This window comes from Otolemur garnettii, unplaced genomic scaffold (genome assembly GCF_000181295.1).
Source record: "Otolemur garnettii isolate 467f Iridium unplaced genomic scaffold, OtoGar3 scaffold00209, whole genome shotgun sequence".
NCBI lineage: Eukaryota > Metazoa > Chordata > Mammalia > Primates > Galagidae > Otolemur > Otolemur garnettii.
Genome location: NW_003852604.1, coordinates 2,399,089 through 2,417,095, shown reverse-complemented (window position 1 = coordinate 2,417,095; position 18,007 = coordinate 2,399,089). Strand labels below are relative to the sequence as shown.

Here is an 18,007-nt window from a genome sequence, read left to right as displayed (position 1 = left end):
AACTACTATGCCAAAGGTTCTCTTATATGCCTGCCCCCCAGTCCTTCTTGCTCCAATTTCAGACTTACAACTTTTCCTTCCCTTTTCATATATTGTATGTGTTTGCCTGATCAAATTTAATCTCTCAAGAGACATAAATGAAACATAAAATGAAATAAAAAAAAGAAACATTGCTAAAAACAGTCATTCATCTATTATATGTTCAATAGGCTGAAAGCAAGTAATAAATGTGAAAGATTTAGAACAGAAAACAAAGAAACAAAGAACCTTTATTTCTTCATTCTCTCTAGCCATACCATTCAAGTCTTCTTCCTGTTCACCACATTTCATGGACAAATACACTTGACCACACCCTCTGGTGTTGCTCAATATTAGCTTGAGTGAAAGAGTCTGAGGCAAACTGAAAGAGGAGTGCTCACTGCCTTCTGCCCATCACCGAATACATAGCCAGCCAAGCCCTTGACATTCCAGAACACAGCTGGAAAGATGAGACAATCATATCAGCTGCCCCTGCTGGGGCTCTTACTCTTTTCTCTTGTCCCAAGCCAACTATGCAAGACCTGTGGTGAGTAAGCTTGAAGCTAAAATTACTGTAGTGTGATAGTCCTACTGAGGGCTGTTCACAGGGGACGCTGTGTAGTTACTTGGGAAAGATCCTATTTCAATTCCATATGTGATTTGACTCTGTGAGTGATGGAAAGGGTGGCAGATGGTGAGGAAAGTCCCACCACAACGTAGGGTTTTTCGAGAGGAATCACAGTGTATGTGTTAACTTGCCTACCTGCTCCCTTTATGTTCAGAGCCTGTTAGCACAGCATCCTTACCCAAGTAACTGTCTCTTCTTGTTAATTTCCAATGACAGAAAATTCATGATCCCAGAAACTTCTCAAGATCATGGAAAAAGAGGCCAACCGCTTGGCTCATGCCTGTAATTTTAGCACTTTGGGAGGCTGAGGTGGGTGGATTGCTTGAGCTGAGGAGTTCAAAACTAGCCTAAGCCAGAGCGAGACCTCCTCTCTAAAAAACAGCCAGGCGTTTGGCAGGTGCCTGTAGTCCCAGCTATTTGGGAAGCTGAGCAAGAGGATTACTTGTGCCCAAGAATTTGAGGTTGCCATGAACTATGATGCCATAGCATTCTACAGAGGGTGGCAAAGTGAGACTCTGTCTCAAAAAAAAAAAAAATTGATCCTTTGGTTTAAATATGCAATCTATTTTTCTGAAGTTCAACCCATGCTTTTTGGGTTAACCACTTTTAACTACATAGAAAAAAAAATTAATACCCTTCAAATAATGAGGACTGTCTTCTAGTCATTAGTTGGTTTAGATGTTCCAAGCTGCATACCTCCCTCCCTTCAACTCTTTCCAAGGAGACATGGGTAAAAGTCTCATCATCTCTCCTCTAAGTGTTGGCTCCAGAGATTGTGTGGTTCTCTTAAAGACTAATAAGGAGAAATGACACCTAGGTTCAGGTCTACTTTAAGCTCTTAGTAGTTGAAGGACCCAATATTTCTGAATTTCTTTACTCTCATCCATAAATGGAAGGTAATGGGGGGAGGGTATTGAAGCAAAGATGAGTCTGATGTAGCTCTCTGGTGTATGATTTCCCAGTTGTGAGACTTTATTCTGGAATTCAGTTTCAAACCAGCCCAAAGATGATTAGGTGGTACCATCTGTGGTTACATCTTTTTTGAGCTCTGAAGCAAATAAGAAGAGATCAAAAAACAAACTTGTATTCCTAAAGCAAAAGCAGAGAATCTGCCAACTCTAATTTTTCTTCCTGGCCTGACATTTCTCCTGTTGGAGATGAAGAACAGAAGATCTTTATGGAGGCTTTGAAGTTCAATTTATTGAACTTTGAAGTTCAAAATAATTAAATTTATCTTTAGTGGTCAGGGAAGCAGATTTGAGTTGTTGACCAGGAAAAGCCTGTTTCAGAGCCAGAAAATCTACTGAACTGGACGCTTCCACAAAATCTCGGAGAGACAATTCACAATTGTCCCATTGTGCTGGCAACAAACCATGACCTTCCTACAATCACTCCATTCAGATCCTCTTGACTCTTTCTTTTAGAGTGAAGAAAAAATGGGCAAGGGAAATCACATTTCCTAGCTTCTCAACTACTGATAAAAATTCCAGTTGATTGCAAGTAACAATAGATATAGCATTTTATAATTTATTAAATGATTTCTTGTCCATTATCTGTAAGGCAGGTGTTAATATCCATAATTTTAAAATGAGGAAATGGGGGATTAGAAAAGTTATGTAATTTATTCACACCCATAAGTCAGGGGGCACAGAGTGTAGCCAAGGTCTGACTGAATAAATCCAAGACTCATATTCTTCTTACAATCTGGAAGTGAGTAGCATTTGTGGCTACTCCTCAAGGTTCCGAATGAAGTATGTTGAGAAATTGTCCTGTGTTTCAAGTGGTAACGAATTCTTTTTATTCTCTGCTAGTTCTTTGAGGGAAACGAATTCTTTTTATTCTCTGCTAGTTCTTTGAGGGATCTGGATTCTCTTTTTACTTCCACAGTATAATTGAATTCCCTCAATTGCTGGAATTTAGACATGTTGTAAACCAAAACTGGGAGGTGGGCACATTCAAGGGTGTCTAATGCTGAATAATTAATTATCTTAATGCTTGGCCAATTTGACAACCAAACGGTGAAGTTTTAGGGTCAATCACCAGCATACCATAGGATTTTTTCCCTGCATTTCCTCAATATTAAATCAATTGATTTCAAAGAAGACAGAGGAAGAACTGAATCCAGAAGGTAGAAAGTACTTCTGACTGGAAGGCAGATGTATATTCTAGTTGCAATTAAGCCTCCAATTAGTTTCTTTAAGAAATTAGAGTTTCTCTCTAAGAAATTAGAGTTTCTTTAAGAATACTCTCTCTGTAGGCCTGTTTCACAAAACTAGGGAACGGTACTATATCCCTCAGGTAAGACCGATATTCTGCCAGTACACATGCTGAGGCTGTACCAGTTGTACAGCCATTTTCATGCTGGTTGTTAAAAAAGTAATGTCTGGTGTGGGGGCAAGGGTTCCAGACTCGCCTTTATATTATTCCACCAACATAGTCACTGGCCACTGGATTGGTCTAGGTCTGTCCCATGCCTATTCTTAAATATTTTAATGCCTTTGCTCCAAGTCTTAGTATTTTCTGAGTCTTGTGTTTCATTTCTCCTCTGCTACAGCCATAAGTGAAGAAAACTACTTCCGTCTAGCACCTCTGTTGCGTGCAATGGACAAATCAAAATATACCAGGGGAACAGACGCTGCCAACGTCCTGTTGTCCCAGAGACTGGTTGGGATCGCAGACCCAGTCATAAAGCAACACTTGCTTCAACAAGTCAAATACAATATGCAACGGAATGGTGAGTGCCTATGTTCTCAGGAAGACTGAGCAAAAGATTTACCAATGAGAAAGATTGTCACTAACAAATCCTAAAAATTAAGTGTCCGGAGTATCCCTGCTATATCTATCCTAGATGTTTAACACTTGAGGTGGCAGAAAGGTGCCTCCAAATACCAATCCTCTGCCACTTCCTCTAGAGATAGATCTTGCTTGCTCCTAAAGATCATTTTGCTTCAAGAATCCACAAGGAAAAGCTATGGGCTTTTATCTGTTAATACTGTTATATAAGCTAGCTGAGTTCACACCCACACAGGGATGAGGGCCATAACTAGGAAAGGTGACAAGAGAGAGGAAACCAAGAAGCAGTAAAAATTTGGAATGGGTTTGAGTCCATGCTCAGCCTTGAGCCAGTCATGTCAATACTGAGCCTGAGATTTCTAATTAATATAAGGGGGAAATGCAAACACCTTACCTATGTAATAATATCATTGTAAAAATTGTGAGAAGCCTGAGAGTTTTGATATTTATAATGCAAAATATAAAAATCATTTGTTACTATCCTGGCAAGGTGGTAGCACACAGAGAAAAAAAAATACCAAGGTCTTTTTTAAATTTTCAGAATATTTCAGCAGTACACACAGTTTCGTTACATATGTGCTTTTGTCCATGTTAAATCAAAGTTCTAAGTGTGCCCTTTACCCAGGTGTGCCCTGCACCAGTCAGGTGTGAATTTACCCTACCTATCCTTCCCCCTCTCATCAAGGTCTCGTTATTTATCTTTTTACCTTCTTTCTTTATTTTTATAAGAATGTCACAATTCCAAAAGATTCCATGATTTCATGGAAAAGACTAAGATCTATATAAAGACTGCATTTATGTAGTACTGCTATAAAGGCTCTGTTTTGGGGGTAAAGGATGGGGTAGTCATATACCACATAATGATGGACTGCCTATATGACAGTGGGCCCATAAGGTTATTATGCTATATCTTTACTGTACCTGTTTGATTTTTGGATGTATTTACCACTGTGTTACAATCGCCTACAATATTCAGCATAGTAATATTGTGTACCAGTTCCTAGGACTGTGTGGAGTGAGATGGAATACAGGGACAGGCAACATGAGCAGCAGGGAAGACAGAAGGCCAGAAGCATCATTGGCATGCACCTTGTTAAGCTTGAACACTTTTCTTTTCAGTGTCAAATTTAACCTCAGGACAGCTTGCCTTGATTGTAATGGCATTGGGAGCATGTCATACCCAAGATGAAAAGGTTATCTATGACTACCACCTGATTGGCCAGCTAGAAAATAAATTCCGTGCAGAAATCGAAAATATGGGTAAGAATCAAATGTTTCGAGACCCTAGACAACCTTGTCATCTCTTCCCGTGATTCCGAACTGTGTCATCTCTTCCCGTGATTCCGATCTCTTCCCTCCACTCTTTTCTCCTCCTCTTCATCTCATTATCCCACTTCATCTCACAGGCCACTCTGCTTTCTTGTTTCCAAATACATCATGAATTTTCATTTTAAATATGTTCAACTGATTGCTGACCCTGTGTCACATACTACTTTACATATGATGGCAGACAGACACACGCACACACCGTGTTCTCAAGTCCTCCAGCAGCTTGGCTTTTAGACAAATAAAAAATTATACCAGGAATAGCTGCCTAATGCGGGACGCTGTGTCATAAGTACCAAAGCATCCAGTGCTGGCCTAAGAGATAAAGATGGCGAAAGTACTTTATCAACTTGAAGAACAAGTTGACCATGGTGGGCCACTAGTGACGTACACTGGATTTATTTCAACTGCCATTTTTTTTTATTCGTTTAGTCCCTCTGATGCTATCTTTCTTTGAAATGACCTTCAACTCCGACTTATAGATCCGACACCTTCCTGCTAAAAGTGCAAGAGCGTTGAAGGTGAAAAACCTGGGTTCTGGTCATAGCTCTGTAACTACCTAAATATCTGGATAACATCTTAATCTCTTGAGGGCTGGGTTCCTTCAGTTGTAAAATGAAAGGAGTTGAATAGACTTTAAATGTCTTTTAAAACATTTAATCAGGCTTGCTGATTCTATGGGTGATCTCCTTTATTTATTTATTTCTTTAGAGACAGAATCCTACCCATTCTTTTAGTATTTATTTAGAGACAGAGTCCCACTCTGTTCCCCAGGCTAGAGTGCTGTGCCATTAGCATAGCTCACAGCAACCTCAAACTCCTGGAATCAAGCAATTTTCCTGCCTCAGCCTCCCCCATAGATGGGACTACAGGTGCCCTCCACAATTCTAGCTAATTATTTCTATTTTTAGGAGAAAGAGGTTCTCATTTTTGCTCAGGCTGGTCTCAAACACCTGAGCTCAAGAGATCTTCCCACCTCAGCCTCCCAGAGTGCTAAGATTATAGGCACAAGACTTCTATTACTCACCTCTCCTTAAACGTGGAGAAATGGAAATCATATAAGTAGGAATAGATGGAAAATGTTTTATTTCAGTGCCCCTTCCCTGAGTGAGGTATTTCTCCTCTTTGCCAGGAGCACACGATGGCAACCCACTGACTAACTACTACCAGCTCAGCCTGAACCTGCTGGCCTTATGTCTCTTCAATGGGAGCTACTCAATCCCCGAAGTCACTGAACTCTTCTCTCCTGAAAATAAAAACTACTATTTGAGCGGCCAGTTCTCAGTAGGTGAGTCACCAAATCCACCTTCTGTGGTACAAAGGACATGGTCATGAGCACATCTTGCCCTTGCGTTTTTCTACCAGTAAGTAATTGTTGTGGGGTTTTTTTTTGGGGGGGGGATGTTTGTTTGTTTGTTTTGTCTCTTTTCTTCAACCCTAGTCCCCTCAGAAGAAAATTTTCTTTTGGAGAAGAAGGGATAATGGGTGGCCTTTAAGCCTCTTTCTAGATGTGTGGTATAAAAGGAAGAGCCATAGGGGTGAGGAACTTGTGGCCTTGGGGTCACATGTGGCCTTCTAGATGCTTAACCATGGCCTTTTCACTGAATCTAAATTTTACAGAACACATCCTTTCTTTAAAAGGTGTGCACCACAGAAAGATGAAGCTGTTTGCCTCCTTTGGTGCTTAAAAGAGAACCACCTTGAAATCAAAAGGTCACATGTTCCCCCTTGAGTTATACAAGCAGTTCCCAGGTAAAGAATGAACTAGGTCTATTCTTAAGTTGAATTTGTATGTAAGCTGAAACAGGTACATTTACTGATTACCTGTTATAGCCCCATTTGTAAGTGCAAGTTGTTCATAAGTTGGATGTTCGTAACTCAGGGACTGCCTGTATAACCAGTGGATGTTGACTCTGGATCCTAATTTGTAAAATTAGGGTAACAGATGAGAATACTCATATAAAACATTTTAGGAAGTATAAGTTGTAGGGGAAGGAAATACAGTGAAATTCGTTTATCTTAACATTTCATCTTTCTCTAATTTATGCAGAAAATGTAAACATGGGGTTGACTCGAAAAAATACCACTTCCTCAGTGACAGATTCTAATATTTTACACAATAAAGTATGTATTCATCTTGGAGAAGAGCCAGAAATTTTTCACTGTGTCAGTTTCAACATCCAAAAGGAAGTCTCTAGTCAGCTCAGCCCCTATGACTCCAAACACACAAGCTCATCTTTCTCCAAGAAGATACAAGAAAATCAGCATTCAGTATTTCTAGACAGCAAGGAGAATGTGAGATTTCTGAGACCCTTTTCCTATGAGAGAGGGAAGGGACCACACTAATGGACACAGGAGGCACCAAGTATCAAGTCAGAAAAATAACCCTCACCCTTCCTTCCCCCAATCTCTTGACTCATCCTCTCCCTTAAGGAGGTTTACTGAGTAAAAATTCTGCTAAGTACTGTATTTCTTTCCTTGAGACAGAGTCTCACTTTGTCACCCTCTGTAAAGTGCTAGTTCACAGCAACCTCTAACTCTTGGGCTCAAGCGATTCTCTTTCCTCCCGAGTAGCTGGGACTACAGGCACCCGCCACAACGCCCAGCTATTTTTAGAGGCAGAGGTCTTGCTCTGGCTCAGGCTGGTCTTGAACTGTGAGCTCAGGCAATCCACCCACCTTGGTGTTAAGTACTATTTTTTAATCAATATAAGGGAATTCTTGAGAGACTTACAAAGACATCTTTCATTTTGTCTGGTATATCATCCTAGGTTTCTTAATTCCTTTACCAATATGACTGAAAAGATAGAGAAAGATAGAAAAAGTGAGAGGAATTAGGATGAAAAAAGAAAGAAGAATTTTCATGTGTGCCCACCTACAAATCTGTAGGTGTTTTTATGACCATGGTTTGAGATACTAAGTATGAGGAACCTGGCCACTCAACACAGGGCAAGAATTTCAAAACATTTAGGTGGTAATTTCTGGAGCAATGATTGTTGCATCTTGAAACCCTTCCCTCCCATCATCAATTAGCATGATCAACCATCCCAATTTTTCTCGATCTGTCCTACTTTTAGCCCTAAAATTTTTCAGCTGAGGACAGAGTCGGATGGGTGGTCACCCTATCAGCAATGTTTTGTGTCCTGACAGATACTGGTGCAATGGCCGTCCTGGCTCTGACCTGTGTGAAAAGGAGACTGATGAATGGGCAGATCAAAGCAGATGAGAAGGCTGTAGAGAGGATCAGTAATCATACAGAGTCACTGGTAAAGAAGATTCTGTCTGAGAAAAAAGAAAATGGTCTCATTGGAAATGTATTTAGTACGGGAGATGCTATGCAGGTGAGTCAGAGGGGAGTCATGGCGGAAAGAGCATCTTTGTCCTCTCCTATTACCCATTCTGTGGTTCCTATACTAACTCTGATTTTGCTCAAAGCATTCCCCTCCCCTGCCTGAAATCTTCCTGCCTACAACATTAACCTTCCCACACCCAATGCTTCTATGAAGTTTTTCCTAATTACAATTTCTGTCAGAAATTCTAGTCTACTGCAACTTATCTTATTCTATCCCATGCAATTTTACACTCCACCATATACAATAGTCCCTCTCATCCATAGTTTTGCTTTTCACAGTTTCAATTACCTACAGTCAACCATGGTGTGAAACTATTAAGTGGAAAATTCGGAAGTGAACAACTCACATTTTAAATTGTGTGTCATTCTGAGTAGTGTGATAAACCCTCACACCTGCCTGCTCTATTCCACCTGGGATGTGAATCATCCCTTATTCCAGTGAGTTCATACTGTCCACACTCCACGCCTCTGAGTCACTCAGTAGTCATCCTTCTATTACTGTCACCGTCATCCTTCTATTACTTAACGACAGCCACAAAGCACAAGAGCAGTGATGCTGTGGTGGGTTATTATCATTGTTCTATTTTATTATTGTTGTGGTTTATCTTTTACTGTGACTAAGAAATTCAACTTTATCAGAGGAATGTATGAATAGGAAAAACAGTATATTTAAGGGTTGACACATTCATAGTGTCAGTCATCTCTTGCGGATAAGGGGGGACTACTGTGTTACCTCCATTTCCTAGATTAGGAATGTGAGTTACAGAGTTACTTGGCTAATATTACAAAACTAGAAAATTGTGCAAATGGAGATAGGACCCAGGAAGTAGGTCTCAAAACTTATGCTCAATACTTACACTGTAACTACAATGCATACATTTCTTGAGGTCAGGGACTTTATTCCTGCAATCATTCATTGATTTACACAACTCTAAGAGGTAGATAACAAGACAAGATAAAAGAAGGTTTACAGCAAAAAAAAAAAAAAAAAGAATTACTGAAATCACTAGTATGAGTGTTTGCCAGGCTGATTTGGAGTGAGAGAACTTTCAAAAGAGAGATAACAGCAAGGACAAAATAGATAAGCTAATACACGGGGGGCAGTCAGGGAATGAGGGAGTGAGGAGAGGGGAGGAGAGAGGGGGATGGAGGTCACGGTGTATGGCACTCCTCTTGGAGATGGAACACAATTAGAAGAGGGACTTTATCTAATAAATGTGATCAGTGCAACCTAATTCTCTGTATCCTGAATGAATCTCAAACAATAAAAAAAAAAAAATCAAAAAAAAGAAAGATGCAAAGGCACAAAAGAACGTCACATCACATATGGAGGGGGGCACGATTTAAGCAATCTTGTTGGAAGTAAAATTGATCATTCACAAAGTGAACAAACTGAGGTAAAATGTATGCATGGAGCATGTCTAGTTACACTTGACTAGTAAAGGTACCTTCCATTCAACTTCAAAAAGCAATACACAGAAAACATCTCTTAAAATGCGGAAACATTTTTGAGGCACCCTCTGAAGAGGTTTCCACATGCTGGTTCAGTGTGGCCAGCATAGAGTCCTTGGGAAACATCATAGGACGAGGCTGGTGATGTAAGCAGAGATCAAATCCTAAGGTTATTTGTATTGTTGTTGTTACTAATTATATTGCTGTTTGCCTTGGCCAAGCTGGAACTTGATATAAAGCAGTGGTTTCCCATTTGGGCTGCACATTTGAATCACCTAAAAGTGTTTTTAAGAGAACTAGAATAGAAATGTTTTGACACAATGACTAAGCAAATGACATGAAATCTATGTTAACCAGCTTGATGAAAGTATTTCAAATTGTATATGAAAACACTACACTGTACCCCATGTTTGTATTAATGTATACAGCTATCATTTAATAAAAAAAAAAAAAGAAGAAGAAGAAAACACAAACATCCAGGCCCCACACCAGCCAGTTAATACAGAAATTCAGCAGTGGAATGTGAGCCATGGTCTTGTTTAAAAGCCCTGCAGGTGACATTAATTCACAGCAGGTTCGCAAGCCCCTTGCCCACAATATCATCAGTTTTGCTTTTTTCTTACCATCCCACAAATGCTTGTTGACTCCTCGGTTAGCTTCAAGAGCCCCAAGAAATGGTGAAAAGAGAGATTGTCAGTCCCCGGGAAACTGCAGAGCAGAACATCAAGTCCCGCCACTTTAGTTCTTGTTTTGCTCACTCTAATACCTTCCCAATTTTTGCTACTTGACAATTCTGCCTCTTTAATTGAGCTTACATTCTGCTACCTGGACAGTTTCAACAAATTATTAGACTTCCCATTGTCAATCAAATGATATCAGACACGTCCCCCTGATATTCAGTCTGATCCAGCTTCCTTCTTCGGCCTCTTCTTCCACAATTCTCCTAGACCACTACTCAAGACCTACCTCAATTACTCTCTTCTCCATGAAGCCTTTCCTCAGCCTCACTCAATGTTTATGAGTTCCTCTCCTCTTTTGAAAGGCGTGCCATGAGATGCTTCTCTCAGGACATTCATCGTAGGGCCCCTTTTACAATAGTGTGTCAACAATATCCATTGAGTTCCTTCCTCCTGTCTGACAGGTATTTTTCCAGTGTTGGGATACAGGAGGGAATATAGCAGAGAAAGTCTGTTCTCACCAGAGCTACTATAGGTTGTGTTATTAAGCAGTCCCCCAACTCCCCACCCAAACTTGTAAGATAGCCAAGTTATCTAAAGTGACTCCTATGTAGTGAATGTTCAATAAATACTGAATTAATGTATTAGTTAGATGTAGGCTTCCTCTTTTTTGGAGATTGGAAATGTCTCTTGTTCCCTCTCTCTCTCTTCTTCCCAGGCCCTTTTTGTGTCATCAGACTATTACCAAGAAAGTCAATGGAATTGCCAACAAACTCTGGACACAGTGCTCGAGGAAATTTCTCAAGGAGCATTCAGTATTCCGATTGCCGCAGCGCAGATCTTACCTGCTGTGATGGGAAAGACCTACTTGGATGTTAACTCTTGTGTCTCTAGTGCAGGTAAAAGATCTAACTAGCAGACCACTTTGCCTTTCACTATAATACACAAAGCATGCAATAATTTAGGTGTCCTTGTGGACCAACAGTAACCAGAAAAACCTTTAAAACATAACAGTTCCCAGACAGAATTCGTGTCATCACTTGAGGACTTGTTCTTAACTGGCTGCCAGACATCAGTCGAGGTTTCAAACATTGATAAACAAGGCACTCTTGAATAAGTAATGTCTATCTCCAAAGGTGCATTTCCTGGTTATTGGGTCTCGAGAGATCTGAGCATCATTCCCATCCTAAACAAAGTATAGAGAGGATCCGTTCTGTGACTCTGACCTTCTGTTACCCATGGTGAGAGATACATCAGGGAAATAAGAGATCAGTGTGGAAGGAATGTGGCAGTACGCTTCAAAAATCGTAGCATGAGCCATTTATTCAAATAAATGATTTTGCAACATGTAACTCTATATGTTGCTGGTTCTGCCACTTAAAATCTGAGGGGCCGTGGGCAAATTGTATAAACTCTAAGCTTGTTCTCTAATGTAAAAAATGGGAATGATGAGTATCTAACATAGGTTTTTGCAAGGAGCGAATGACGTAATCTATGTAACATGACTAGTACAGCTCCTGTAACTAGTTTTAGTAAGTGTTAAGAGATGAAAAAAGCAAACATTATTGTATGCCTGAACCAAAGCTGGAAAAAAAAGATAGAGATCTGTGAGAAAGGGGGGTTGGGCAAATGAATTGCTTAAACAGCTGGAATTTAAGCCGAATGTCCCCCCTTCACAAGCTGGTGAGTTTCTAGTTTCAGTTGCTGTTTTAATTATGTGAAGGATCTGCCTCTTACCATGTCTTAATGGTAATACCTGCTCCTTGTATCAAATCTGTCTTTACATAAAGAAAAAGAGCCCTAGAAGGGGAGGTGAATAGGTGTACCGCCTCTAATATCATTCTCATTATTCTGAATGTTGTTTTTGGCTCTTCTGTCTCCTCCAGGTAACTTCAACATTTCCAATCCTGTGCCTATAACGGTGTCGCCTCCTGACTCACCCTCTAATATCTCAGTCAATTACTCTGTGAGAATAAATGAAACATATTTCACCAATGTCACTGTGCCAAAAGGTTCTGTCTTCCTAGATGTGATGGAGAAAGCTCAGAAAGAGAACAAGACTATATTCGGGTATGTCTCCCTAACCTGAGGTTAAGGTGTTTATGTTGTCTCTAAAGACTCAGTAAGAATGTCTGCACCCAAATCCCAAGCACATGTAAAGCCCTTCTGGGTCAGAGCCTTGGCTAGCCAGCCCCATCTCACAATGGGAATCTTAAAGAGGAGATGAGCTATTTCATCTTCTAGCATATAATAGGTAATACATTAATGTTCATTTAATGGACTAATAACTTCCAGAGTTTATTCTTATTTCAGAAAAGTCCTTCAATAAATAGAACTTGTGAAGTCAGACATTTTTGTTTTGCAACCATGGTTCTGAATTGTTTTTGAATCACTAACCCCTTTGAAAATCAGATGAATGGTGTTTGTTTTGGCAGCACATATACTAAAATTGGAACTATACAGAGAAGATTGGCATGGCCCCTGCACAAGGATGACATGCAAAATCATGAAGCGTTCCATATTAAAAAAAAAAAAAAGAAAACCAGACGAATGTAATGAATACTCATCCCAGAAAAATGAACATACAAAGAAAATCTAGCATTTAAAGTGGGGTTTCACAGATGCCCTGAAACCTCTCCATATCCCTCTTTTGGGAAATTCACAGACTCCTGAATTCAGGTTCCTTGGCCTAGGAGGTCAAATACTAAATGATACTTTGAAAAGTACCATTGAATTGGCTTCTTAAATCTAGTCGACATGTATTATGTTCAACAACAGGGTGTGGATGCTGTAAAGAGAGAATAATGGACATTACTGGAATAACGTCTAGACATATCTCTCTACACACATACATGTGTAATGTAAAATATATTTTAAAGGCTGCCTCTGAGGGCTTCCGGGAAGGTATAGAAATAGGACTAAGGAATATGAATCCGACACTGACCATGCCACTCTTTAACAAATACAACATGAAATATCAGATTATTCTTTCCTGTTCCTCCTTCCTAAGAGAAAACCCACCAACTTATGATATGTCTAGGATTTGAAGTTAGCACTTTCTACCATGAATATCTTCAACAGCCGCTACTTTGAGGTGGAAGGTTGACATTATTGACCTAAAAGTGCCTAGTATAGCCAGAACTGTGGCAGAAACCATGGACGTCATTTCTCTAATCTAGCATGTACAGCGCCAGCACCAGAATCATCTGGAGTGTTCATAAAACATGCAGATTCCTGGGCCTCAGCCCCAACCTAAAAATCAAAGCATCTGGGGAGGGGGCCAGGAAATCTGCATTTTTGTAACATCATCAAGCAATTCTCAGATTTGTTAGAGTGTGAGAAAAGCTCGCGTAGGATTTCCTCTGAAAATTCTAAGTCCCTGTAACTCCTTCTCCTTCCCCACAGTTTCACAATGGAGGAGAGCGAATGGGGCCCCTACATCACCTCTGTTCAGGGCCTAAGGGCCAACAGTAATGACAGAACCTACTGGCAGCTTCTGAGTGGAGGCAAACCACTGAGCCAAGGTAAGGGAGAGATGTGCCACAGAGACACCCAGTGTGAAAACGCCAACGTGTTTGGGCGTACTCGGGCATGCGCTTTTGTGGGGAGGGGGACAAGAGGTGGGAGAGAGCATGTCCAGTATTGGTGACTGAGTGGTCAAATCATTTGAGCCAGTTCTCGTTCTTCCTTTCCAGGAGCTGGTAATTACATTGTCCATGAAGGAGAGAACTTGCAGGTTCGTTGGAGCAAATACTAATAAGCCCAAACCTTCCTGAGTTGGACAGAATCCTTTTGCAGTGGAATTCCAAGCAGAAATTGGCCTCCTACCTTCCTTTTCACTTATCCTAATCCCAATAGGAGGGGAAATAACCTCCCTTTCTCCCTGTATGTTCAATGAAAGATCAACAACTATACAAAAAGAGTGTGTTCTAAACAGTTCTTTTTTTTTAAGGATTTTAGAAGTTAGTAGAGGTAAGATCACTTCAGGGAGAAGCAAAGTGAAAAGAGATTAGATTACAGGTCTAATTAGTGGGGTTCTCTCAAGGATTCTCCACTAACTGTCTGGGTGACCTTGAGCAACTGAGTAAAATGGAGATACGGCTCTAGGTCTAAAGTTGCAGCCCAAAAAAGTCTTCAGGAAAACTGAATTGTCTGAGGCCCAGATGCAAGAGAGGAACCCAGTGCTCATACTGACTTCAGACAGACGGTGGATGGAGAGAAACGTGTTGCTCAGAAGAAAGGGGGAGATGGCAGATTTATACATGAAGTCAGTCCATAATTTGAGAAGCAAAATCATCTCCCCCCGCCAGCTGTCTCCCTGTTCTTCTCCCATATTTACTTTCCTCTTCTTTCCAATAAAATCACCCTGATATTCATATCATCCAAATAATACATGCAAAAAAAATCATTTCCAAAGTTTATTTCCACAGAATTCACATTAAAAAAAAAAAAAAAGCTGAATCATGTCTAGGTGGCATGAGCCAGATTACCCTTTATACTGAGTGCCTGAGCTACGTGTGGATATGGAGGTACCTTGAAGATATCAAAGGGCAAAAGATGCTGCATAAGTAACACATTTTAATTAACACTTCCCCCCAAAACGCACTAGGGTAGAAGTGGTTAAATTGTTTATGCAACACCTTCTTCATGGCTCCTTCTGTTTTCTTAATGATCACCTCTGCTCCTCCCCTCCACCAGCAACCCCGCCTGTGCCCTCTTCCCCAACACTGATTTCTGGCATGAAGACTTGACTCTCAGGTTAATTCTGCCCTGGCTTTCATTAACTAGGCATGACAGATGCCCTGTGGCTGGACAGAAATGGGTTCTGCCACTTGGGTCGCTGTCTCTTCTTGAAAGCTAAGTTAGAGAAGCTAGAAGCATGTTAGTCACCCATCCAGGCCCCATGGTGCTGTCAACACAAGGGCCACACTCACATCTGTTTGTGAACTATGCAATCTGTGTGAAATTGAAGGATAGAGGATAAAGGTGACAAACACACAAAATGCTAGAGTTGCCATTACTGTCTAGGAGTAGCATGATCATAAAATTTATCATCTAGACAGGACACTGTTAAGAGCAAAAGCAAAGATAACCAAAAATTATACTCAATGGTGGTGCCCATAGCTCAGTGGGTAGGGTACCAGCAACATATACACTGCCTGGTGGGTTTGAACCCAGTCCAGGCCTGCTAAACAACAATGACAATTGCAACATAAAAAATAGCCAGGCATTGTGGTGGGCACCTGTAGTCCCAGCTACTTGGGAGGCTGAGGCAAGAGAATCGCTTTAGCCCAAGAGTTTGAGGTTGCTGTGAGTGGTGACACAATGGCACTCTATCCAGGGCAACAGCTTGAGACTCTGTCTCAAAAAAAAAAAAAAAAAAATATATATATATATATATATATAATACTCAAAAAAGAAGCCAAGTATGGTGGCTCATGCCTATAATCCTAGCACTCTGGGATGCCAAGATGGGAGGATTGCTCTTGATGTTGAGGTTACTGTGAGTTACAGTGATGCCACCACACTCTATCCAGGGTGATAGAATGAGACTCTATCTCAAAAAAAATAAAAATAATCACTTTCATGCTTTAGACCAGTGTTTTTCAACTATTTTTTATCTCACAGGACACTTGAACCTATAGTTAAACTTCCATGGCACACTTAAATTATGTTAATCAAAAAAAAGAATAAAAATAAAGGGTATACGCACTGTGCTTTGAACTTCTTTTCAAAAGGAATTCAATTAATGATCCTTAAAAATTTTCAAGACATGCCTGTTGAAATCACTGAGTTAGGATTACTTCCAGGCTCAGTGCCCCATAGCACAGTGGTTAGGGTGCCGGCCACATACATTGATGTAGGCGGGTTCGACCCCAGCCCAGGACTGCTAAACAGCAATGACAAATGCAACCAAAAAAATAGCCAGGTGATGTGGCAGGAGCCCATAGTCCCAGCAACTTGGGAGGCTGAGGCAAGAGAATCGCTTAAGCCTAAGAGTTGCTGTGAGCTATGATGCCACAGCACTCTACCAAGGGCAACATGATGAGACTTTGTCTCAAAAAAAAAAAAAAATTACTTCTACTTCCATCTGTGTTGCTGCAAAAGACACAACTTTGTTCTTTCTTACAGCTGAGTAACACTCCACGGTGTGTATGTACCACATGTTCTTTATCCACTCATTGGTTAGTGGGCACTTAGGTAGATTCCTTGTCCTTTGTAATTGTGACTTGTGCTCTGATAAATGTACAAGTGCAGGTGCCTTATATATGCATGTGTTCATATATACAGAGGGTGCCAGAAAATGTATACACATTTCAATAAAGGAAAAAACTATATTAAAATTGTAATGCTCAATATAGACTGATAACAAAAGATGAATCCAAGTCACCAAGTCTGAGCACCTGCTGTAACTGCAGAGGTCAAATGTGACTTGGGTATTACAATTTTTAATACACTTTTTTTCCTTTTTTAAAATGTGTATATGTTTTCCTGGCACCCTCTGCATTTCTGAGACTAGGCATCATCCTCCAGTATTTCAAATCATGTGTTAAAAGAAAAACTGTATAAATATAGTAGAACCTCTAAAGTTGGTCGCCTCCCTACCGTAATCACCTCCTTAAGTCAATCTAATTTTCATAGACCAGACGTGCACCACATGTACAGATCAGTACAGCAGCCCTAGTTCCTCATGTTGACCACCTCCACATGCTAACCAGTTTGTTACAGGCCCTTGGGTCATTAACTTACAGAGTTTATGCTATATTCTTATGATACTTATTTTAAAATACAAATGTTGGTGACTATCCAGACTTACTGCCTTAGACAATGTGGAATGACTAAATCAAGCTTGTTAATGAACCCATCCTATCACCTACTTAGTTTTTTGTTTTTTTTTTTTTTTTGGTGGAGAGTTATTAGAAAATTACTCTTTTAGCAATTCTGAAATACACATTAACTATCATCACCCCTGCCATACAACAAATCACACAGACATATTCCCCCTGCCTAATTGAAATTTTATACCCTTTGACCAACACTTCCCCATTCCCTTCTCACCAACATTACACTGTACCCTATAAATATATTCAACTATTTTGTTAATTAAAAATAATAATATTAATTTTTTAAGGAAAACATTGAAAACTGAGACAATCCTGGGAAAACCAGTATATATAGTTAGCTTTGTCGATAAGGAAGCTCAAGCAGAAAACACAAGGCTGAATACAGTCACCCATTGCTTAAGAATGAGAATGCATTCTGAGAAATATAACCAGGCGATTTCATAGTCTTCAGACATCTCTGAGTGTACTTAAGCAAACCTACATGGCATGGCCTACTACACGCCTAGGCTATATAGATATGTAAGCTATTGCTCCTAAGATACAAATCTCAACAGTACATCACTGTCCTGAAACTGTAGGCTATTGTAACACAACCGTGTTTATGTATCTAAATATATCCAAACATAGAAAAGGCATGATAAAAAATACATGTGTCATATATGTGGCACATGATTTCTTATGTCCAAATAACAAAAAGTATTAACCCTTCAACTGACCGGTGAAATTGAGTCTCAATGTTGCAAGGTTGGAATGGGTCCCTTGCAAACCCATGCTTGTCTCCCTGTGATGCTAGCTCACTTTCAATAATGTTCATTCAATATAGAGATCTTTCACATCCTTTGTTAGGTAAACTCCTAAATATTTCATCTTCTTTGGCACTACTGTGAATGGAATAGAGTCCTTGACTGCTTTTTCAG

At 40.1% G+C, this 18,007-nt stretch overlaps 1 protein-coding gene and 1 non-coding gene across 2 annotated transcripts; both read left to right on the top strand.

Moving 5' to 3' along the window:
• The first annotated feature begins 486 nt into the window (after positions 1 to 486).
• TCN1 (transcobalamin 1) lies at positions 487 to 14,054 on the top strand. The gene is made up of 9 exons (XM_003801377.3): positions 487 to 565; positions 3,201 to 3,380; positions 4,559 to 4,699; positions 5,898 to 6,053; positions 7,915 to 8,105; positions 10,964 to 11,144; positions 12,132 to 12,315; positions 13,651 to 13,769; positions 13,941 to 14,054. The coding sequence occupies exons 1-9, from the start codon at positions 487 to 489 to the stop codon at positions 14,000 to 14,002; spliced, it is 1,293 nt and encodes a 430-aa protein (XP_003801425.1). The 3' UTR covers positions 14,003 to 14,054.
• Positions 12,665 to 12,771, top strand: LOC111722008. Its single transcript, XR_002770975.1, has one exon. It is a non-coding gene; the product is annotated as a U6 spliceosomal RNA (small nuclear RNA).
• Positions 14,055 to 18,007: the final 3,953 nt, after the last annotated feature.